The sequence below is a fragment of the Notolepis coatsorum genome (genome assembly GCF_963971535.1).
Source record: "Notolepis coatsorum genome assembly, contig: SCAFFOLD_659, whole genome shotgun sequence".
NCBI lineage: Eukaryota > Metazoa > Chordata > Actinopteri > Aulopiformes > Paralepididae > Notolepis > Notolepis coatsorum.
In genome coordinates this window covers 31,291-54,866 of record NW_028170402.1, presented here as the reverse complement: position 1 = coordinate 54,866, position 23,576 = coordinate 31,291, and the positions used below count along the sequence as shown (strand labels likewise).

The 23,576-nt window shown below is 42.3% G+C and overlaps 1 protein-coding gene across 1 annotated transcript in view; it reads left to right on the top strand.

Annotated features, from left to right (window-relative positions):
• LOC311248539 (synaptic vesicle glycoprotein 2B-like) overlaps positions 1-23,576 on the top strand; it is a gene marked incomplete at both ends in the record, with an annotated part of 82,615 nt that overhangs the window by 53,043 nt on the left and 5,996 nt on the right. Inside the window, 2 exons of the mRNA XM_084339404.1 lie at positions 6,381-6,581; positions 7,396-7,555. Of these exons, the coding sequence (XP_084195530.1) occupies positions 6,381-6,581; positions 7,396-7,555 (361 nt within the window). The remainder of the gene's footprint in view (positions 1-6,380; positions 6,582-7,395; positions 7,556-23,576) is intronic.

Below are 23,576 nucleotides of genomic sequence, written 5' to 3'. Positions count from 1 at the left end.
GAACTATTAAGGAAAATGACTAAGAAGTAATTCCATATGTATTGGCCTGATAGGCTGTTACTCTGCAGCCCGGACGGGTGAATACTTTCAACAACAAATGTTTGTTTCCGCGTGCGAGTTTTGCGCTCTGATTGGCCAGGTCATGTGACATGTGCGCCAATCGTGGGACAGCAAGTTCTGCGCCTATTTCCGGGTCTAACAGCCTGCAAACTACCTGGCGTTCTATCGCCATGCTCTAAGACAAACTCTAACCTTAACCAACTTCGAAAGAGTGGCTAAGCTTAACCGTCGAAAGAAGGGCAGGTGTTCTATCGCCATGCTCTAAGTCTAAGACAAACTCTAACCTTAACCAACTCCGAAAGAGCACCTGAGCTTAACCAGTGAAGACACTTACGGTCCCACGATTGGGCGTACATGTCACATGACCAGAAATGACCTGGCCAATCAGAGACGCGGAAACAAACATTTGTTGTCTAAAGTATTCAGGCAGCCCCGACATTTCCCCCCCAAACACATTTAAACATGATAGAGAGAAGTTATCGCAACATAGAAGTCATTTCCTAATCAATACCATTTAAGACTGACTTTTTAAGGCCCAAAATTGTGATTATTAAATGTAAGACTTTAAGAACAGTTATGAATATGAGCACTTTGAAAGGGATCATGTACCTTGGCTAATGTGTCCTCCTGAGCTTGGTCAATATCCACCTGGGCTGGTATATCCTCTTGCACATTATAGGCAGGAGGTGGGGTGCCAAAATACTTCAATAATGACCCTAGGAGAGATAAGAAAATTATATAATTATAGTAAAAAGCATTGCATTCATGATAGCTTAAAATGACAAGAACAGCTACAGTAGCTAAGTTAATAATTATGCTCAAGTCACCAACAGTGTTTATGAGCTTTTGAAAAGCAAATATATTACAAGGTGCATTTTTCACAAAATGAAACAAAAACATGATAATTGACTGTTCCTGTCCTTTACAGTTAGCTAGCTAGGATACTGCCAGTGAAACTGCCCTGCAGAAGCTAACATCAGCTAACGAATTTGGCTAGCTAACAGTGATACTATTTTAATGGTCAATTGAAGAACAACAACAACAACAACAACAACAACTGAAAACTCTTAAATATGCCAAGTGTTCTAATAATTTTGGCCACCACTGAGCAAACTGCATAAATGTATTACACCTTTCACCCTAGGGTTAGGGTTAGAGTTAGGGTTTCTATAGTCTGAAAGGACTTGATGTGCTTGTATAGTTAGTTACTGCATAGAGCTATAGCTTGTGATGTCTAGCAAATAGCTAGTTCCTTTGGCCAGATTAGCATGATCCTTTAGCCTGAACAGTATATCTAGCAAGCTATTACTGTAATCTAGTCTTACTACCATTATGTATTACTACCATACAAGTTATAGCTGTGTCGCTAGCTTGCAACCTAGTTTGCAAGTTAGCTTCCTGTTTAGCAAGCTAGCTCGCTCTAGCTAGTTAGCAAGTCAGCTTCCTATTTAGCAAGCTAGCTCGCGCTAGCTAGTTAGCAAGCTAGCTTGTGCTAACTATGTAGTTAGTAAGATAGCTCATGCTAGCAAGCTAGATCGCATTAGCTAGCTACCAGTTATGACTAACGTATTCGGCCGAATTCAGTATAGTCTAAACAGAAACTAGCTTAGCATGCTAATCGTTGTTTAACCAAGTCATGAACCAATCAATTCAACCAATATACTGGCCCAACATATTTCGCTTTTTTTTTATTGGCTTACCTTGTCTTAGCATTCCTTAGCAATAATGTATCTTCATATATTGGTCTCTGTGAGTACATGCTACTGCCCTCTCAGTCCAGTCTGAACTGAAAGTACCTGCTCACAGCACCTTCTCACGATAAAGCTGGGAACGAGGTTACTGCAGCCTCGACTCCCTCGAGGTGAAGCTAAGTGGGGGGATGGGCATAGCCATGATGGGGACCGGGGTGTGTGAATTGCACCTGGGTGGGGGATGGGCGAATGCGGTTAGAGCGTTGGTAAACGTGGGGTCCACAGAATTCAGTATATTTTTAAGCAGCTCTGGGCTTGGGCAAAATTCAGGACATGTTCTTGACGACGTGTGCTTGTTTGTTTGGAGAGATAACGTACAGTTAATGTGCTCAATGGACAAAAAAAATTATTTGTGTAGGTACATATTACATATTAATACATATTAATATAATAATATAATAATAATAATTTTATTTGTCTAGCACTTTTCATACAGAAATTGCAGTTCAAAGTGCTTCACAACAGTAAAAAAATACAGGCATAAACTTCTTTGCCTACAGATCCGGGAGACTGCAATTCGAAACTGGCCCCTGTAATTGTCCTAACACAACCCCCTCCAATGTACAGTAAATTACCAAGTATGGTCTTGTCAATATTCCAATGTACAGTTTTGTTTGTACAGTTGTACAGTTTCTTCCCCCTCAAATGTATATACTCTCAAATGTATATAATGTAACAGTACTCTCTTCTTAGAAACGGTCTATTAATCAGAGTTTCCAACGCCAGGGTCTACAATATATGACAGGCATTGTACTCTTAAACAGTACTGTACTGTATATTTGTAGATCTGGTATGTCATAAATGTCTGGATGTAACAGTACTGTCTATCTGTATGTCATGTATGTAATGTATGTTATGATGAATTGAAAATGGGGGACCCTGATGTAAACAAGACGAAAGTCTTTCTCTGGTCTGCATCCCCTTAACAATTGTGTGTATTGAGCCGTACTGTATTGTACCCATTTAGCAAGCTAGCTCGCGCTAGCTAGTTAGCAAGTCAGCTTCCTGTTTAGCAAGCTAGCTTGCGCTAGCTAGTTAGCAAGCTAGCTTGTGCTAACTATGTAGTTAGTAAGATAGCTCATGCTAGCAAGCTAGATCGCATTAGCTAGCTACCAGTTATGACTTGGACCAATGATTCTGTCAATATATGTGTTTTTTTATGATAAGCTTTTGGCTTATCATACTAACTAGCAATCTAGCTAGCGAGCTAATTAGAGTGAGCTAATGCAAGCTAACTAGACAGCTAGCTTGTATGGTTTGATTGATTGATTGAACATTTTATTTAACAGATTGCAGAATGGGTACAATACAGTACGGCTCAATACACACAATTGTTAAGGGGATGCAAACCAGAGAAAGACTTGTTTACATCAGGGTCCCCCATTTTCAATTAATCAAGTTTCTTTATTAGTTGTCATACAAAAATACAGAATACTTTTATATGAAATGCTTCTTTCTGTTTTGCTCCTGAGTGTGCTAGATAAAAATAGATAAGTATAAAATAGAAAGTGTAAACAAAAGTGTTCAATATGCATGATATATACAATATACAATGCAGAGTAGAGAAAAAGTTACTGAGTTACAATACAATATACAGTACAATGCAGAAGTGGGATGAGGTACAACTTAGGGTAAGGTGCAATGACGTATCAGTTATAGTGCAAATCTCTTTACCAATAAATATAAAGTGTGTTAAAGTGTCTAAAGTGGGTGCTACAGTGAGTTGTTTATTTAAAGTGAGTGTGTATGTGTGGATGTGTGTGCTGTGAGTGTATTTGATGGTTTGTTACATAGTGTTATTGTCGTTGAGCATCGATCCTGATGGCCTGGGGATAGAAGCTCCTTCTGAGTATCTCTGTGCTTTCCCTGAGACTCCGGTATCGCTTGCCTGAGCAGTTCAAAGAGGCAGTCAAATCATAACATTTATGACATACAAGATATAAAAATATACAGTACTGTTTATTTACAGACAGAGTCCCCGTCTCCCACCCCACCTACTCACCCCCCCCCCACCCCACCTACCCAACCTCCTCCAATGTACAGTTTCTTCCCCCTCAAATGTATATACTCTCAAATGTATATAATGTAACAGTACTCTCTTCTTAGAAACTGTCTATTAATCAGAGTTTCCAACGCCAGGGTCTACAATATATGACAGGCATTGTACTCTTAAACAGTACTGTACTGTATATTTGTAGATCTGGTATGTCATAAATGTCTGGATGTAACAGTACTGTCTATCTGTATGTCATGTATGTAATGTATGTTATGATGAATTGAAAATGGGGGACCCTGATGTAAACAAGACGAAAGTCTTTCTCTGGTCTGCATCCCCTTAACAATTGTGTGTATTGAGCCGTACTGTATTGTACCCATTTAGCAAGCTAGCTCGCGCTAGCTAGTTAGCAAGTCAGCTTCCTGTTTAGCAAGCTAGCTTGCGCTAGCTAGTTAGCAAGCTAGCTTGTGCTAACTATGTAGTTAGTAAGATAGCTCATGCTAGCAAGCTAGATCGCATTAGCTAGCTACCAGTTATGACTTGGACCAATGATTCTGTCAATATATGTGTTTTTTTATGATAAGCTTTTGGCTTATCATACTAACTAGCAATCTAGCTAGCGAGCTAATTAGAGTGAGCTAATGCAAGCTAACTAGACAGCTAGCTTGTATGGTTTGATTGATTGATTGAACATTTTATTTAACAGATTGCAGAATGGGTACAATACAGTACGGCTCAATACACACAATTGTTAAGGGGATGCAAACCAGAGAAAGACTTGTTTACATCAGGGTCCCCCATTTTCAATTAATCAAGTTTCTTTATTAGTTGTCATACAAAAATACAGAATACTTTTATATGAAATGCTTCTTTCTGTTTTGCTCCTGAGAGTGTGCTAGATAAAAATAGATAAGTATAAAATAAGTATAAAATAGAAAGTGTAAACAAAAGTGTTCAATATGCATGATATATACAATATACAATGCAGAGTAGAGAAAAGGTTACTGAGTTACAATATAATATACAGTACAATGCAGAAGTGGGATAAGGTACAACTTAGGGTAAGGTGCAATAACGTATCAGTTGTAGTGCAAATCTCTTTACCAATAAATATAAAGTGTGTTAAAGTGTCTAAAGTGGGTGCTACAGTGAGTTGTTTATTTAAAGTGAGTGTGTACGTGTGGATGTGTGTGCTGTGACAGTATTTGATGGTTTGTTACATAGTGTTATTGTCGTTGAGCATCCTGATGGCCTGGGGATAGAAGCTCCTTCTGAGTATCTCTGTGCTTTCCCTGAGACTCCGGTATCGCTTGCCTGAGCAGTTCAAAGAGGCAGTCAAATCATAACATTTATGACATACAAGATATACAAATATACAGTACTGTTTATTTACAGACAGAGTCCCCGCCTTCCACCCCACCTACTCACCCCCCCCCCCCACCCCACCTACCCAACCTCCTCCAATGTACAGTTTCTTCCCCCTCAAATGTATATACTCTCAAATGTATATAATGTAACAGTACTCTCTTCTTAGAAACTGTCTATTAATCAGAGGTTCCAACGCCAGGGTCTACAATATATGACAGACATTGTACTCTTAAACAGTACTGTATATTTGTATATCTGGTATGTCATAAATGTCTGGATGTAACAGTACTGTCTATCTGTATGTCATGTATGTAATGTATGTTATGATGAATTGAAAATGGGGGACCCTGATGTAAACAAGACTAAAGTCTTTCTCTGGTCTGCACCCCCTTAACAATTGTGTGTATTGAGCCGTACTGTATTGTACCCATTCTGCAATCTGTTAATAAAATGTACAATAAATCAATCAATCAATCAATCAATCAATCAATCAATCAATCAATCAATCAATCAATCAATCAATCAATGAATGTCTACAGCACTACACAGTGTGTAATGTGATGTCTCTACAGCACCAGTGTGTAATGTGCAATCTGTTAATAACATTTTCAATCCTTTGAATACAGTAATTAAATGTACAGTCCAATGAAATGAGGACTATTGTTTTTATAGTGGTACTATGTGCACAAATGACCAAATGTTACACACTTACACACACACACACTGCAATACCGTGTGTAACCACAAGAGCGCACACACACACCGCAATACCGTGTGTAACCACAAGAGCGCACACATGCAATACCGTGTGTAACCACAAGGGCACACACACACACAGATTCAGGAACCGGACCCCGCCAAGCAAACTCACACACCGCAATACTGTGTGTTACCACAAGGGCACACACAAAGTCTTGAAAATTTACTTCCAGGGGACCTTTTTTTTTTCTCAAAAAAAATAGCACCAGGCATATCAGCAAGCTGTTTTCTATTGATTGCAATGCTCGTGCCCGTGGGGACCAGGACTCGGTCCCCACGGGAAAAATGGGTCCCCACGGCGTGAGTGATATGTCAGGTCATGGTCCCCAGCAGGATAGAAAAACATGTTATGTTTTTATGTCTTATTTCTTACTGATGTAAAGCACTTTGAACTGCGATCCCCTGTATGAAAGGTGCTATACAAATCTTATTCCCTTTCTGCTCAGATCTCTGGGAGGAGAAGTTCATTGACTGTAAAATGGAGAACGTCTCCTTCCATCATAACAAACATGGCTGCCACCTGGACGCGCGGGAGGAGAACGATGTGCTCATCTACCTGGTGAGCTTCCTGGGCTCGCTGGCCGTGTTGCCGGGCAACATCATCTCCGCCCTCTTCATGGAGAAGATCGGCAGGGTGAAGGTCATAGGTGAGTCTGTCCAAACAAACCTGACATCAACCAGGAAGTGCTCAGGTGAAATGTGTGTTATCTGATACGTCTGTCTCTTAGCTAAGCACTGTTGTGTTTATAAGTGAAGTATTGACAATGTTTGCTATTTGGCCAAACAGTCTAAATCATTTTTACTTAGAAGTAAAACTGGAGGGAGTGAGTGAGTGAGTGAGTGATTGAGTGAGTGAGTGAGTGAGTGAGTGAGTGAGTGAGTGAGTGAGTGAGTGAGTGAGTGAGTGAGCGAGCGAGCGAGTGAGTGAGTGAGTGAGTGAGCGAGTGAGCGAGTGAGTGAGTGAGTGAGTGAGTGAGCGAGCGAGCGAGTGAGTGAGTGAGTGAGCGAGCGAGAGAGTGAGTGAGTGAGTGAGTGAGTGAGTGAGTGAGTGAGTGAGTGAGTGAGTGAGTGAGTGAGTGAGCGAGCGAGCGAGCGAGTGAGTGAGTGAGTGAGTGAGTGAGTGAGTGAGCGAGCGAGCGAGCGAGTGAGTGAGTGAGTGAGGACATGCACAGGGGGACAGGAGTGCGTGGGTTTAGAATCTGTGTCTCAATGTTGTTTCTCTCTCTCTCTCTCTCTATCTCTCTCTCTCTCTCTCTCTCTCTCTCTCTCTCTCTCTCTCTTCCTTTCTCTCTCTCTCTGTCTCTCTCTCTCTCTCTCTCTCCCCCTCTCGCCCCCCCCCTCTCCCTCCCCACCTCTCCCTCTCTCCCCCCCCTCTCCCTCCCCCCTTTCTCCCCCTCCCCTCTCCCTCTCCCCCCCCCCCTCTCCCTCCCTCCCCCCTCTCTCTCTCCCTCCCCCCACCAGGTGGCTCCATGCTGATTTCAGCCTGCTGTACCTTCTTCCTGTTTATGAGTTTCAGCCAGTCAGCGATCATCGCGCTGCAGTGTCTGTTCTGTGGGGTCAGCGCAGCGGCCTGGAATGGCATTGCGGTCGTCACGGTGGAGCTGTACCCCACCTCCAAAAGGTACTGACTCACACCGGCATGCAATTAATAATAACATCAACAACAATAATAATATTTAGTTCATGTTGTTAGCTTGTTCATGTCCTTTTGTAATGCTGCTGCAACAATTCTATTTATATTCCTGTCAGGAATATATAATATCGTCAGGACTCCCTGGAAGAAGAGAGCTTGTATCTCAATGGGACATTCCTGGATAAATAAAGGATAAATAAATATGAATGATTCTCTTTTCTTTGAGTGGTTGTCCGACCCATTAGCTGTACATTAGCTGTTAGTTTACCATTTAGTTTACCCTTTAGATTACCCTTTAGATTACCCTTTAGTTTACCCTTTAGTTTACCCTTTAGATTACCCTTTAGATTACCCTTTAGTTTACCCTTTAGTTTACCCTTTAGATTACCCTTTAGTTTACCGTTTAGTTTACCCTTTAGTTTACCCTTTAGTTTACCCTTTAGATTACCCTTTAGATTACCCTTTAGTTTACCCTTTAGTTTAACATTTAGTTTACCCTTTAGATTACCCTTTAGATTACCATTTAGTTTACCCTTTAGTTTACCCTTTAGATTACCATTTAGATTACCCTTTAGATTACCCTTTAGTTTACCCTTTAGATTACCCTTTAGATTACCATTTAGATTACCCTTTAGATTACCCTTTAGTTTACCCTTTAGATTACCCTTTAGATTACCCTTTAGTTTACCCTTTAGTTTACCCTTTAGATTACCCTTTAGATTACCCTTTAGTTTACCCTTTAGATTACCCTTTAGATTACCCTTTAGATTACCCTTTAGTTTACCCTTTAGATTACCATTTAGATTACCCTTTAGATTACCCTTTAGTTTACCCTTTAGATTACCCTTTAGATTACCCTTTAGTTTACCCTTTAGTTTACCCTTTAGATTACCCTTTAGATTACCCTTTAGTTTACCCTTTAGATTACCCTTTAGATTACCCTTTAGTTTACCCTTTAGATTACCCTTTAGATTACCCTTTAGTTTACCCTTTAGTTTACCATTTAGATTACCCTTTAGTTTACCCTTTAGTTTACCGTTTAGTTTACCCTTTAGATTACCCTTTAGTTTACCCTTTAGATTACCCTTTAGTTTACCCTTTAGATTACCCTTTAGTTTACCCTTTAGTTTACCCTTTAGATTACCCTTTAGTTTACCCTTTAGATTACCCTTTAGATTACCCTTTAGATTACCCTTTAGTTTACCCTTTAGTTTACCATTTAGTTTACCCTTTAGATTACCCTTTAGTTTACCCTTTAGTTTTTCCCTTTAGATTACCCTTTAGATTACCCTTTAGTTTACCCTTTAGATTACCCTTTAGTTTACCCTTTAGTTTACCCTTTAGATTACCCTTTATATTACCCTTTAGATTACCCTTTAGTTTACCCTTTAGTTTACCATTTAGTTTACCCTTTAGATTACCCTTTAGTTTACCCTTTAGTTTTTCCCTTTATATTACCCTTTAGATTACCCTTTAGATTACCCTTTAGTTTACCCTTTAGATTACCCTTTAGTTTACCCTTTAGTTTACCCTTTAGATTACCCTTTAGATTACCCTTTAGTTTACCCTTTAGTTTACCCTTTAGTTTACCCTTTAGATTACCCTTTAGTTTACCCTTTAGATTACCCTTTAGATTACCCTTTAGTTTACCCTTTAGTTTACCCTTTAGTTTACCATTTAGATTACCCTTTAGTTTACCCTTTAGATTACCCTTTAGATTACCCTTTAGATTACTGTATTATGCCACGCTAAATCAGGTCAGTTTGATAACCCCATAACTCATTGGTCCGCTCATCTTGACATCAAGCAGCGTCCTGCGATGTCTTTGACATTCAGAATCCAGTGGGTCTCAAAAGTTGTTGTTGTTATCAAATTACAACTGACCTGCAAAAATAGCGAATGCACGTCTCGACCCCCTTCGGCACTGACATAAATCAAATGGTAAAAGTTGCGAGATCTTTACTTTGTTTTATTACCGGGACGTTTTTATCTGACAAGTCTGACCTTATCAATAGGATGTGTCATTAATCAGATGATTACCCCTTCCCTAATCCGTCACACTGCAGCTGGGGAGGATTACTCGCCGGAGCCTCAATGAGTGCGCTGTTCTTTTAAATTTCTTCTAAAATGCTTACGGTCTAGAGTCATTATTCTATATCATTTGAATACGACTAGATTATCTACTTCTTATTTACGTCTCTGTAGTGAGAAGAAAGACATCTGTAATCATTACCGCTAAAATCTTTACATCATAAATAATGTGTCGTCGGAGCAGCATTCCTGCCGAATTCCCTTTATAATGCAGAATGGGTTCTTAAAAGTGTAACATGATATTTAAAGCTTACCAGGATGTTTACAAGGAGTAACACGAAGTAGTTTCAAAAAAGTTTTAATAAAAAAATACAAGGGTTACAAAAGAATGCAAAAATTATCATAGAATCTCTTACAGCAGTAAAAAAGGCCTCAAGTCACAAAGTACCAAAGGCTCCAGAAAAAAACATGTAAAAATCCAAAATCTGTCTATGAACTGGCGAGCTGACCTTTTTAAGAGCAAGTCCGTTGCGTCATCCTCATCAGTACAATCTCCAATCAGTGTACAGTACGTGTACAGTAGTCTCATCCCTCCTTTCCCCTACGTTCGTTACTTTGCAGTTACATATCAAATCAAGTATTGAACAAAAAATCATTTACTATGTTTTCTTTTTAAGCAGAGAATTATAAAACATATACTCAATACAGCATTATATATATACCTTTATACGTTGGTAGCATATGTGTTTCCATAATCATATATGTGAAAATTAGTTCATAAGAATATAATGCCTTTCTGACTGGAGCTCTCTCTTCATGTCCTTGCATTCCAAGGTTTACTCCCTTTAGACACATTCCATCCTGGGGCCCATCAGTATTGAGATGGAAGCAAATGCCCTGTGTAATGTACAATACACGGTTCCTCCTGCCTGAATAGTCTATACGCATATATATATATCTATATATATATATATATATATATATATATATATATATATATATATATATATATATATATATATATATATATATATATATATATATATATATATATATATATATATAGATATATATATACAGATATATATAGATATATATATACCTGTACTATTCAATACTCATATACTTAATCATTGGTTATATGTTTACACATCACACATGTAGTTAAATGTTGTATGATAGCTTTTCCCCTCGGTAGAGTGATAGGAGGTCAGACACATGGGGGGAAGCACACATTCTTACAGCACCCTCTCTTAACAGAGAACGGAGCAACTGAACTGCTGTATACATTTATTACATACACAAGAAGTAAAACAGGAATATATATATTTTTTAAATCACTGTCTTCCAACCTCAGAGTTAGAAATCAGGGCTTAAGCTTGGTTACACTTTATTTAAATATGTTTCTTTTAAGCATATGGCTTATTGCCTTGATAAGGGTAAGGCTTCTCATGGTAACTGGACCGTCTTGACTCGTGGTTTGGTCGTCTGGGTGTCCGAGAGGTCATCATTATTTGGTCCGGCTGGCTGTGACCTTTAACAATTACCCTTTAGATTACCCTTTAGATTACCATTTAGTTTACCCTTTAGTTTACCATTTAGTTTATCCTTTAGATTACCCTTTAGTTTACCCTTTAGTTTACCCTTTAGATTACCCTTTAGATTACCCTTTAGATTACCCTTTAGTTTACCCTTTAGATTACCCTTTAGTTTACCCTTTAGATTACCCTTTAGTTTACCCTTTAGATTACCCTTTAGATTACCCTTTAGTTTACCCTTTAGTTTACCATTTAGTTTACCCTTTAGATTACCCTTTAGATTACCATTTAGATTACCCTTTAGATTACCCTTTAGTTTACCCTTTAGATTACCCTTTAGATTACCCTTTAGTTTACCCTTTAGATTACCATTTAGTTTACCCTTTAGATTACCCTTTAGTTTACCCTTTAGATCACCCTTTAGATTACCATTTAGATTACCCTTTAGATTACCATTTAGATTACCCTTTAGATTACCCTTTAGTTTACCCTTTAGATTACCCTTTAGATTACCCTTTAGTTTACCCTTTAGTTTACCGTTTAGATTACCCTTTAGATTACCCTTTAGATTACCCTTTAGATTACCCTTTAGTTTACCCTTTAGTTTACCCTTTAGATTACCCTTTAGATTACCATTTAGATTACCCTTTAGATTACCCTTTAGATTACCCTTTAGATTACCCTTTAGTTTACCCTTTAGATTACCCTTTAGATTACCCTCAGGTGTTGTACGGCTGGTTCTGTCCAGCTGGCCCTGCAGTGTTCTGTAAGGTCTGTCCAGCTGGTCTTGGACCTGCAGCGTTCTGTAAGGTCTGTCCAGCTGGACCTGCAGCGTTCTGTAATGTCTGTCCAGCTGGTCTTGGACCTGCAGCGTTCTGTAAGGTCTGTCCAGCTGGTCTTGGACCTGCAGCGTTCTGTAAGGTCTGTCCAGCTGGTCTTGGACCTGCAGCGTTCTGTAATGTCTGTCCAGCTGGACCTTCAGCGTTCTGTAAGGTATGTCCAGCTGGTCTTGGACCTGCAGCGTTCTGTAAGGTCTGTCCAGCTGGTCTTGGACCTGCAGCGTTCTGTAAGGTCTGTCCAGCTGGTCTTGGACCTGCAGCGTTCTGTAATGTCTGTCCAGCTGGACCTGCAGCGTTCTGTAAGGTCTGTCCAGCTGGTCTTGGACCTGCAGCGTTCTGTAATGTCTGTCCAGCTGGTCTTGGACCTGCAGCGTTCTGTAATGTCTGTCCAGCTGGTCTTGGACCTGCAGCGTTCTGTAATGTCTGTCCAGCTGGTCTTGGACCTGCAGCGTTCTGTAATGTCTGTCCAGCTGGTCTTGGACCTGCAGCGTTCTGTAATGTCTGTCCAGCTGGTCTTGGACCTGCAGCGTTCTGTAAGGTCTGTCCAGCTGGTCTTGGACCTGCAGCGTTCTGTAATGTCTGTCCAGCTGGTCTTGGACCTGCAGTGTTCTGTAATGTCTGTCCAGCTGGTCTTGGACCTGCAGCGTTCTGTAATGTCTGTCCAGCTGGTCTTGGACCTGCAGCGTTCTGTAAGGTCTGTCCAGCTGGTCTTGGACCTGCAGCGTTCTGTAAGGTCTGTCCAGCTGGTCTTGGACCTGCAGCGTTCTGTAAGGTCTGTCCAGCTGGACCTGCAGCGTTCTGTAAGGTCTGTCCAGCTGGTCTTGGACCTGCAGCGTTCTGTAAGGTCTGTCCAGCTGGTCTTGGACCTGCAGTGTTCTGTAATGTCTGTCCAGCTGGTCTTGGACCTGCAGCGTTCTGTAAGGTCTGTCCAGCTGGTCTTGGACCTGCAGCGTTCTGTAAGGTCTGTCCAGCTGGCCCTCAAGTTTCAAGTTTCAAGTTTCTTTAATAGTTGTCATACAGAAGTACAGAATACTTTTATACAAAATGCTTCTTACTGTTACGCTCCAGAGACTGTGCTAGACAAGATAAGTATAAAATAAAATAAAGTAGCATGTAAAAAGAAGTAAAAATAGAAGTCACAGTGTTCAGTATATACATATGTACAATGTTCGATGCAGACTAGAAGTAACTGAGTTACCATACAATATACAATATACTATGCAATATACTAATATACAATACTATATAGTGCAAAGCAGAAATGGGATGAGGTACAATTTAGGTACAATTTACAGTAAGGTGTACGAGTTGTAGTGCAAATCCTTTACCAATAAATATAAAGTGTGGGGAGTGGGTGCTACAGTGTGTTTGTTTAAAGTGAGTGTGTGCGTGTGGATGTGTGTGTGCTGTGTGCATTTGATGGTTGTTGCATAGTGTTTATTGTTCGTTGAGCAGCCTGATGGCCTGGGGATAGAAGCTTCTTCTGAGTCTTTCTGTGCTTGCCTTGAGACTCCGGTATCGCTTGCCTGACCGCAGCAGTTCAAAGAGGCAGTTGTTCGGGTGGCTGGAGTCCTTGATGATTCTCTTAGCCTTGCCCCTGCACCGCTTGTTGTAAATGTTCTGGAGGGTGAAAAGCCCCCCTCCAATTGTGCGTTCCGCTGAACGTGTCACTCTTTGTAGTCTGCTTCGGTCTTGTGCAGTGCTATTCCCAAACCAGGAGGTGATGTTGCCAGTCAGGATGCTCTCTATTGTACATGAGTAGAAGTTCTTAAGGATCTTCTGACTGACTTGGAACTTCCTTAGGCGCCTGAGGAAGTAGAGGCGTTGCCGTGCCTTCTTCACAACACTGTCAATGTGTGTGGTCCATGTCAAGTCCTCGGATATGTGGGCTCCGAGGTACTTGAAACTGTTCACTCTCTCAACCGGTGCCCCGTCGATGCTGAGGGGGCTGTAGTCCTTGACCCCCGACCCCATGTATCAATGCTGCGTGCGCACAATCATTTCTAAGCAAAGTGTGGGATTTATCAATTTGAACGTGTGCTTGAGAATGTGCGTATATCTCGTCACAGCTCGGACCGTGCGTACCTGTCACCAGGCGGTAGAATAGGAAGACTGCAGACGGACGGAATAAGCTTTCATGCATTAGAGTTCCAACAAAGACGTGTTTGGTATGACTCATAATTTATTATAGTTAATTGTAAAATAGAGAGTGTAATTATTGTCAAACCCTAGAATAGGTCTTTCAGAATGAATGCAGCATGGTTTATCCTGCGTTATCGGAGGACTTGTCATGGATATGGCAGTCTATTTGCTGAGAGAGTAGAGTCCGCTAACCGAGACACAAATCCACTTTTTTTTCTCCTCTTTTTCTATTTTTCTCCCATTCCAATTTCACTGTGCCAATTCTCCCCTCCCCTGTCATGAATGTTGCTTGCATATGCCCCCCACTGGCCGGTTGTAGGGAGGATAGAAGCCTTGCATCACGTGTCCCCTCCGATACACGAGGAGGCAGCCTGTCACATCTTTTCACCTGCCAGCACGGACTCTCATTGGCGAGGTGTAACGTATGGGAGGCTCACACTACCCCCGCCATTTCCTGTCTCTGCTGTGCAGGCATCCCCCAACCGACCTGTAGGAGTCGCTGTCCACAACGTCCAGATTACCACCCATCGACTTCCACCCGCTAACTCTGCCAATTGAGTTAGTATGACGGCCGGCCCAAGCCGGAGGCAGCGCTGACAGCCGGATTTGAGACCAGTGTCTTTTGCGTTGGTGACGAGCACAATGTCTGCTGTGCCACCCAGCCGCGATTTGATGCATTTTTGTCAGAAACTGGCAAAGCGAGACAAGCCCCTCAATAGCCCCGCCTCGAGAACGGTGGCTCACATTACATTCACCCTGAGCCCCTGAGAATGTGCTTCATACGAGAAATATTCAAAGTTTCAATCTGTTTGCACATTAGTATACATTCACAGTGTTCGATGACCATTTTGGTCTGAAACGCAGATGATAATCCTCACAAAGCGAATGTTGATGTTATCCAGGCAAACGTTCATTCAAGCGAGGCATTGCAATCAATACAGCTGTTTGGCAAAGCACCAGCGGCCTCCCCCAAAGCACCAGCGGCCTGCCCCAAAGCACCAGCGGCCTCCCCCAAAGCACCAGCGGCCTCCCCCAAAGCACCAGCGGCCTGCCCCAAAGCACCAGCGGCCTGCCCCAAAGCACCAGCGGCCTCCCCCAAAGCACCAGCGGCCTGCCCCAAAGCACCAGCGGCCTGCCCCAAAGCACCAGCGGCCTCCCCAAAGCACCAGCGGCCTGCCCCAAAGCACCAGCGGCCTCCCCCAAAGCACCAGCGGCCTCCCCCAAAGCACCAGCGGCCTCCCCCAAAGCACCAGCGGCCTCCCCCAAAGCACCAGCTGCCTGCCCCATTCCTTTGTTGTTGTTTGTGGCTGTTTCTCAGGTGGCGTATTGAACGCAGCTCTGTTCTTTCCTCCACGTGGAACGTCCACCTTGCAAACATTGCAACTGGCTATTGGACTGGCTTTGGTTTCAATTTTAAAATGCTTCCAAACTTCTGACATTTTGTCTAGCTGCTCCGAGTCATCAGGTGTTGCGGGAGCAACTGTGTAAATCAAATGAAATGCGTTCTTCTGCTCTGTGCGACAATAAATAAATTAATAATGATATGTAATTTAAAACCAAAACTAAGGCCTCAGTATGAGTTTAAGATGTGAACATGGTCATGTTTGTTGAATAAAATAAAAAAGAAACTAAATTCTTTTTTTACTCCCGATTTCTTTTTCCCGATCGCGACCTTCTGAAATTCATGTGATCGACCCCAGATCCCGATCACGTGATCGGATCGAGACATCCCTAGTAAGAACCTTCCGTTCAAGATGTGAAAAAGAAATTATTTTTTCATCCATACATTCCCGTTTTAAACCGTGGTGAATATAATTATGGTTTTAGAGCGGTCTAGGGTAATTCCTGGGAGGCTGGTAACGTGTATTATACTAAATACATTGGCATTTCGTCCGTACACACGCTACAATTAAAAAATCAAATGCATATGATAGTTATTATGTTCTATCATGAATGCATGAAAGGGTGGGGGGGGGTCGTTTTTTGATGCTTTGATCGCGACCAACGGCATACGTTGTGGAGTAACGTTACAGTAACACTTTCGGAACGCAATGAAGGCATGCTTCGATCGACGCAAGATTGATATCATATAGCCCTTACCTTGACTAGGATGTACTCCAAAAAGAATATTCCAATTATCTGATCGCCATTCCATATTGATGTCCATCGTGTCGCCAACATAATCCATCCCACAACACCGATCGGGATTATTTGATTCTTCTCAATCCGAGCGTTATAACTGCTCGTCTTGCCCGGAGAAAAAGAGCAGAGCCAGACCCATATAATCGACGCACAGCTCAAGACACAAGGTTTCAAAGGGTGTTCAATACTGCCGCCTGGTAGGATGCGGCCGGTACTGCACCTTTGGAGTCCCAGTATGCCTTTTACAGGCAACATACAGCTTTACAGCTCCCTGACATTGAATAGGGTATTAAAAACGACCCAGAATCGTTTATGGCACTGACAGTGTTAAGGTTCCCTGAGCTTCTTCTAATTTAGGAGAAACTGCCTTCTCTGTTAGCGCTCTGTACTCTTCTCTGTTAGCTCTCTGTACTCTTCTCTGTTAGCGCTCTGTTAGCGCTCTGTACTCTTCTCTGTTAGCTCTCTGTACTCTTCTCTGTTAGCTCTCTGTACTCTTCTCTGTTAGCTCTCTGTTAGCTATCTGTTAGCGCTCTGTACTCTTCTCTGTTAGCGCTCTGTTAGCGCTCTGTTAGCGCTCTGTACTCTTCTCTGTTAGCGCTCTGTTCTCTTCTCTGTTAGCTCTCTGTACTCTTCTCTGTTAGCTCTCTGTACTCTTCTCTGTTAGCTCTCTGTTAGCTCTCTGTTAGCTCTCTGTACTCTTCTCTGTTAGCTCTCTGTACTCTTCTCTGTTAGCTCTCTGTTAGCTGTCTGTACTCTTCTCTGTTAGCTCTCTGTACTCTTCTCTGTTAGCTCTCTGTAGCTCTCTGTACTCTTCTCTGTTAGCTCTCTGTACACTTCTCTGTTAGCTCTCTGTACTCTTCTCTGTTAGCTCTCTGTTAGCTCTCTGTTAGCGCTCTGTACTCTTCTCTGTTAGCTCTCTGTACTCTTCTCTGTTAGCTCTCTGTACTCTTCTCTGTTAGCTCTCTGTTAGCTCTCTGTACTCTTCTCTGTTAGCTCTCTGTTAGCTCTCTGTACTCTTCTCTGTTAGCGCTCTGTACTATTCTCTGTTAGCGCTCAGTACTCTTCTCTGTTAGCTCTCTGTACTCTTCTCTGTTAGCTCTCTGTACTCTTCTCTGTTAGCTCTCTGTTAGCTCTCTGTACTCTTCTCTGTTAGCTCTCTGTTAGCTCTCTGTACTCTTCTCTGTTAGCTCTCTGTTAGCTCTCTGTACTCTTCTCTGTTAGCTCTCTGTACTCTTCTCTGTTAGCTCTCTGTACTCTTCTCTGTTAGCTCTCTGTACTCTTCTCTGTTAGCTCTCTGTTAGCTCTATGTACTCTTCTCTGTTAGCTCTCTGTTAGCTCTCTGTACTCTTCTCTGTTAGCTCTCTGTACTCTTTTCTGTTAGCGCTCTGTACTATTCTCTGTTAGCTCTCTGTTAGCTCTCTGTACTCTTCTCTGTTAGCTCTCTGTACCCTTCTCTGTTAGCGCTCTGTACTCTTCTCTCTTAGCTCTCTGTACTCTTCTCTGTTAGCTCTCTGTACTATTCTCTGTTAGCTCTCTGTTAGCGCTCTGTACTCTTCTCTGTTAGCTCTCTGTTAGCTCTCTGTACTCTTCTCTGTTAGCTCTCTGTACCCTTCTCTGTTAGCTCTCTGTACTCTTTTCTGTTAGCGCTCTGTTAGCTCTCTGTACTCTTCTCTGTTAGCTCTCTGTTAGCTCTCTATACACTTCTCTGTTAGCTCTCTGTTAGCTCTCTGTACTCTTCTCTGTTAGCTCTCTGTACTCTTCTCTGTTAGCTCTCTGTACTCTTTTCTGTTAGCGCTCTGTACTCTTCTCTGTTAGCTCTCTGTTAGCTCTCTGTACTCTTCTCTGTTAGCTCTCTGTACTCTTCTCTGTTAGCTCTTTGTACTCTTCTCTGTTAGCTCTCTGTTAGCGCTCTGTACACTTCTCTGTTAGCTCTCTGTACTCTTATCTGTTAGCTCTCTGTTAGCTCTCTGTACTCTTCTCTGTTAGCTCTCTGTTAGCTCTCTGTACTCTTCTCTGTTAGCTCTCTGTTAGCTCTCTGTACTCTTCTCTGTTAGCTCTCTGTTAGCTCTCTGTACTCTTCTCTGTTAGCTCTCTGTACTCTTCTCTGTTAGCTCTCTGTTAGCTCTCTGTACTCTTCTCTGTTAGCTCTCTGTACTCTTCTCTGTTAGCTCTCTGTACTCTTCTCTGTTAGCTCTCTGTACTCTTCTCTGTTAGCTCTCTGTTAGCTCTCTGTACTCTTCTCTGTTAGCTCTCTGTTAGCTCTCTGTATTCTTCTCTGTTAGCTCTCTGTACTCTTTTCTGTTAGCGCTCTGTACTCTTCTCTGTTAGCTCTCTGTTAGCTCTCTGTACTCTTCTCTGTTAGCTCTCTGTACTCTTCTCTGTTAGCTCTCTGTACTCTTCTCTGTTAGCTCTCTGTTAGCTCTCTGTACACTTCTCTGTTAGCTCTCTGTTAGCTCTCTGTACTCTTCTCTGTTAGCTCTCTGTACTCTTCTCTGTTAGCTCTCTGTACTCTTCTCTGTTAGCTCTCTGTACTCTTCTCTGTTAGCTCTCTGTTAGCTCTCTGTACTCTTCTCTGTTAGCTCTCTGTACTCTTCTCTGTTAGCGCTCTGTACACTTCTCTGTTAGCTCTCTGTACTCTTCTCTGTTAGCTCTCTGTTAGCTCTCTGTTAGCGCTCTGTACACTTCTCTGTTAGCTCTCTGTACTCTTCTCTGTTAGCTCTCTGTACTCTTCTCTGTTAGCTCTCTGTACACTTCTCTGTTAGCTCTCTGTACTCTTCTCTGTTAGCTCTCTGTTAGCTCTCTGTACTCTTCTCTGTTAGCTCTCTGTTAGCTCTCTGTACTCTTCTCTGTTAGCTCTCTGTACTCTTCTCTGTTAGCTCTCTGTTAGCTCTCTGTACCCTTCTCTGTTAGCTCTCTGTTAGCTCTCTGTACTCTTCTCTGTTAGCTCTCTGTACTCTTCTCTGTTAGCTCTCTGTTAGCTCTCTGTACTCTTCTCTGTTAGCTCTCTGTACTCTTCTCTGTTAGCTCTCTGTACTCTTCTCTGTTAGCTCTCTGTTAGCTCTCTGTACTCTTCTCTGTTAGCTCTCTGTTAGCGCTCTGTACTCTTCTCTGTTAGCTCTCTGTACTCTTCTCTGTTAGCGCTCTGTACTCTTCTCTGTTAGCTCTCTGTACTCTTCTCTGTTAGCGCTCTGTACTCTTCTCTGTTAGCTCTCTGTTAGCTCTCTGTTAGCGCTCTGTACACTTCTCTGTTAGCTCTCTGTAGCTCTCTGTACTCTTCTCTGTTAGCTCTCTGTACTCTTCTCTGTTAGCTCTCTGTACTCTTCTCTGTTAGCTCTCTGTTAGCTCTCTGTTAGCGCTCTGTACTCTTCTCTGTTAGCTCTCTGTACTCTTCTCTGTTAGCTCTCTGTACTCTTCTCTGTTAGCTCTCTGTTAGCTCTCTGTACTCTTCTCTGTTAGCTCTCTGTTAGCTCTCTGTACCCTTCTCTGTTAGCGCTCTGTACTATTCTCTGTTAGCGCTCTGTACTCTTCTCTGTTAGCTCTCTGTACTCTTCTCTGTTAGCTCTCTGTACTCTTCTCTGTTAGCTCTCTGTTAGCTCTCTGTACTCTTCTCTGTTAGCTCTCTGTTAGCTCTCTGTACTCTTCTCTGTTAGCTCTCTGTTAGCTCACTGTACTCTTCTCTGTTAGCTCTCTGTACTCTTCTCTGTTAGCTCTCTGTACTCTTCTCTGTTAGCTCTCTGTACTCTTCTCTGTTAGCTCTCTGTTAGCTCTATGTACTCTTCTCTGTTAGCTCTCTGTTAGCTCTCTGTACTCTTCTCTGTTAGCTCTCTGTACTCTTTTCTGTTAGCGCTCTGTACTATTCTCTGTTAGCTCTCTGTTAGCTCTCTGTACTCTTCTCTGTTAGCTTTCTGTACTCTTCTCTGTTAGCGCTCTGTACTCTTCTCTCTTAGCTCTCTGTACACTTCTCTGTTAGCTCTCTGTACTCTTCTCTGTTAGCTCTCTGTTAGCGCTCTGTACTCTTCTCTGTTAGCTCTCTGTTAGCTCTCTGTACTCTTATCTGTTAGCTCTCTGTACTCTTCTCTGTTAGCTCTCTGTACTCTTCTCTGTTAGCTCTCTGTTAGCTCTCTGTATTCTTCTCTGTTAGCTCTCTGTACTCTTTTCTGTTAGCGCTCTGTTAGCTCTCTGTACTCTTCTCTGTTAGCTCTCTGTTAGCTCTCTATACACTTCTCTGTTAGCTCTCTGTTAGCTCTCTGTACTCTTCTCTGTTAGCTCTCTGTACTCTTCTCTGTTAGCTCTCTGTACTCTTTTCTGTTAGCGCTCTGTACTCTTCTCTGTTAGCTCTCTGTTAGCTCTCTGTACTCTTCTCTGTTAGCTCTCTGTAATCTTCTCTGTTAGCTCTTTGTACTATTCTCTGTTAGCTCTCTGTTAGCGCTCTGTACACTTCTCTGTTAGCTCTCTGTACTCTTATCTGTTAGCTCTCTGTTAGCTCTCTGTACTCTTCTCTGTTAGCTCTCTGTTAGCTCTCTGTACTCTTCTCTGTTAGCTCTCTGTTAGCTCTCTGTACTCTTCTCTGTTAGCTCTCTGTTAGCTCTCTGTACTCTTCTCTGTTAGCTCTCTGTACTCTTCTCTGTTAGCTCTCTGTTAGCTCTCTGTACTCTTCTCTGTTAGCTCTCTGTACTCTTCTCTGTTAGCTCTCTGTACTCTTCTCTGTTAGCTCTCTGTACTCTTCTCTGTTAGCTCTCTGTTAGCTCTCTGTACCCTTCTATGTTAGCTCTCTGTTAGCTCTCTGTATTCTTCTCTGTTAGCTCTCTGTACTCTTTTCTGTTAGCGCTCTGTACTCTTCTCTGTTAGTTCTCTGTTAGCTCTCTGTACTCTTCTCTGTTAGCTCTCTGTACTCTTCTCTGTTAGCTCTCTGTACGCTTCTCTGTTAGCTCTCTGTTAGCTCTCTGTACACTTCTCTGTTAGCTCTCTGTTAGCTCTCTGTACTCTTCTCTGTTAGCTCTCTGTACTCTTCTCTGTTAGCTCTCTGTACTCTTCTCTGTTAGCTCTCTGTACTCTTCTCTGTTAGCTCTCTGTTAGCTCTCTGTACTCTTCTCTGTTAGCTCTCTGTTAGCTCTCTGTTAGCGCTCTGTACACTTCTCTGTTAGCTCTCTGTACTCTTCTCTGTTAGCTCTCTGTACTCTTCTCTGTTAGCTCTCTGTACACTTCTCTGTTAGCTCTCTGTACTCTTCTCTGTTAGCTCTCTGTTAGCTCTCTGTACTCTTCTCTGTTAGCTCTCTGTTAGCTCTCTGTACTCTTCTCTGTTAGCTCTCTGTACTCTTCTCTGTTAGCTCTCTGTTAGCTCTCTGTACCCTTCTCTGTTAGCTCTCTGTTAGCTCTCTGTACTCTTCTCTGTTAGCTCTCTGTACTCTTCTCTGTTAGCTCTCTGTTAGCTCTCTGTACTCTTCTCTGTTAGCTCTCTGTACTCTTCTCTGTTAGCTCTCTGTACTCTTCTCTGTTAGCTCTCTGTTAGCTCTCTGTACTCTTCTCTGTTAGCTCTCTGTTAGCGCTCTGTACTCTTCTCTGTTAGCTCTCTGTACTCTTCTCTGTTAGCGCTCTGTACTCTTCTCTGTTAGCTCTCTGTACTCTTCTCTGTTAGCGCTCTGTACTCTTCTCTGTTAGCTCTCTGTTAGCTCTCTGTTAGCGCTCTGTACACTTCTCTGTTAGCTCTCTGTAGCTCTCTGTACTCTTCTCTGTTAGCTCTCTGTACTCTTCTCTGTTAGCTCTCTGTACTCTTCTCTGTTAGCTCTCTGTTAGCTCTCTGTTAGCGCTCTGTACTCTTCTCTGTTAGCTCTCTGTACTCTTCTCTGTTAGCTCTCTGTACTCTTCTCTGTTAGCTCTCTGTTAGCTCTCTGTACTCTTCTCTGTTAGCTCTCTGTTAGCTCTCTGTACCCTTCTCTGTTAGCGCTCTGTACTATTCTCTGTTAGCGCTCTGTACTCTTCTCTGTTAGCTCTCTGTACTCTTCTCTGTTAGCTCTCTGTACTCTTCTCTGTTAGCTCTCTGTTAGCTCTCTGTACTCTTCTCTGTTAGCTCTCTGTTAGCTCTCTGTACTCTTCTCTGTTAGCTCTCTGTTAGCTCACTGTACTCTTCTCTGTTAGCTCTCTGTACTCTTCTCTGTTAGCTCTCTGTACTCTTCTCTGTTAGCTCTCTGTACTCTTCTCTGTTAGCTCTCTGTTAGCTCTATGTACTCTTCTCTGTTAGCTCTCTGTTAGCTCTCTGTACTCTTCTCTGTTAGCTCTCTGTACTCTTTTCTGTTAGCGCTCTGTACTATTCTCTGTTAGCTCTCTGTTAGCTCTCTGTACTCTTCTCTGTTAGCTCTCTGTACTCTTCTCTGTTAGCGCTCTGTACTCTTCTCTCTTAGCTCTCTGTACACTTCTCTGTTAGCTCTCTGTACTCTTCTCTGTTAGCTCTCTGTTAGCGCTCTGTACTCTTCTCTGTTAGCTCTCTGTTAGCTCTCTGTACTCTTATCTGTTAGCTCTCTGTACTCTTCTCTGTTAGCTCTCTGTACTCTTCTCTGTTAGCTCTCTGTTAGCTCTCTGTATTCTTCTCTGTTAGCTCTCTGTACTCTTTTCTGTTAGCGCTCTGTTAGCTCTCTGTACTCTTCTCTGTTAGCTCTCTGTTAGCTCTCTATACACTTCTCTGTTAGCTCTCTGTTAGCTCTCTGTACTCTTCTCTGTTAGCTCTCTGTACTCTTCTCTGTTAGCTCTCTGTACTCTTTTCTGTTAGCGCTCTGTACTCTTCTCTGTTAGCTCTCTGTTAGCTCTCTGTACTCTTCTCTGTTAGCTCTCTGTAATCTTCTCTGTTAGCTCTTTGTACTATTCTCTGTTAGCTCTCTGTTAGCGCTCTGTACACTTCTCTGTTAGCTCTCTGTACTCTTATCTGTTAGCTCTCTGTTAGCTCTCTGTACTCTTCTCTGTTAGCTCTCTGTTAGCTCTCTGTACTCTTCTCTGTTAGCTCTCTGTTAGCTCTCTGTACTCTTCTCTGTTAGCTCTCTGTTAGCTCTCTGTACTCTTCTCTGTTAGCTCTCTGTACTCTTCTCTGTTAGCTCTCTGTTAGCTCTCTGTACTCTTCTCTGTTAGCTCTCTGTACTCTTCTCTGTTAGCTCTCTGTACTCTTCTCTGTTAGCTCTCTGTACTCTTCTCTGTTAGCTCTCTGTTAGCTCTCTGTACCCTTCTATGTTAGCTCTCTGTTAGCTCTCTGTATTCTTCTCTGTTAGCTCTCTGTACTCTTTTCTGTTAGCGCTCTGTACTCTTCTCTGTTAGTTCTCTGTTAGCTCTCTG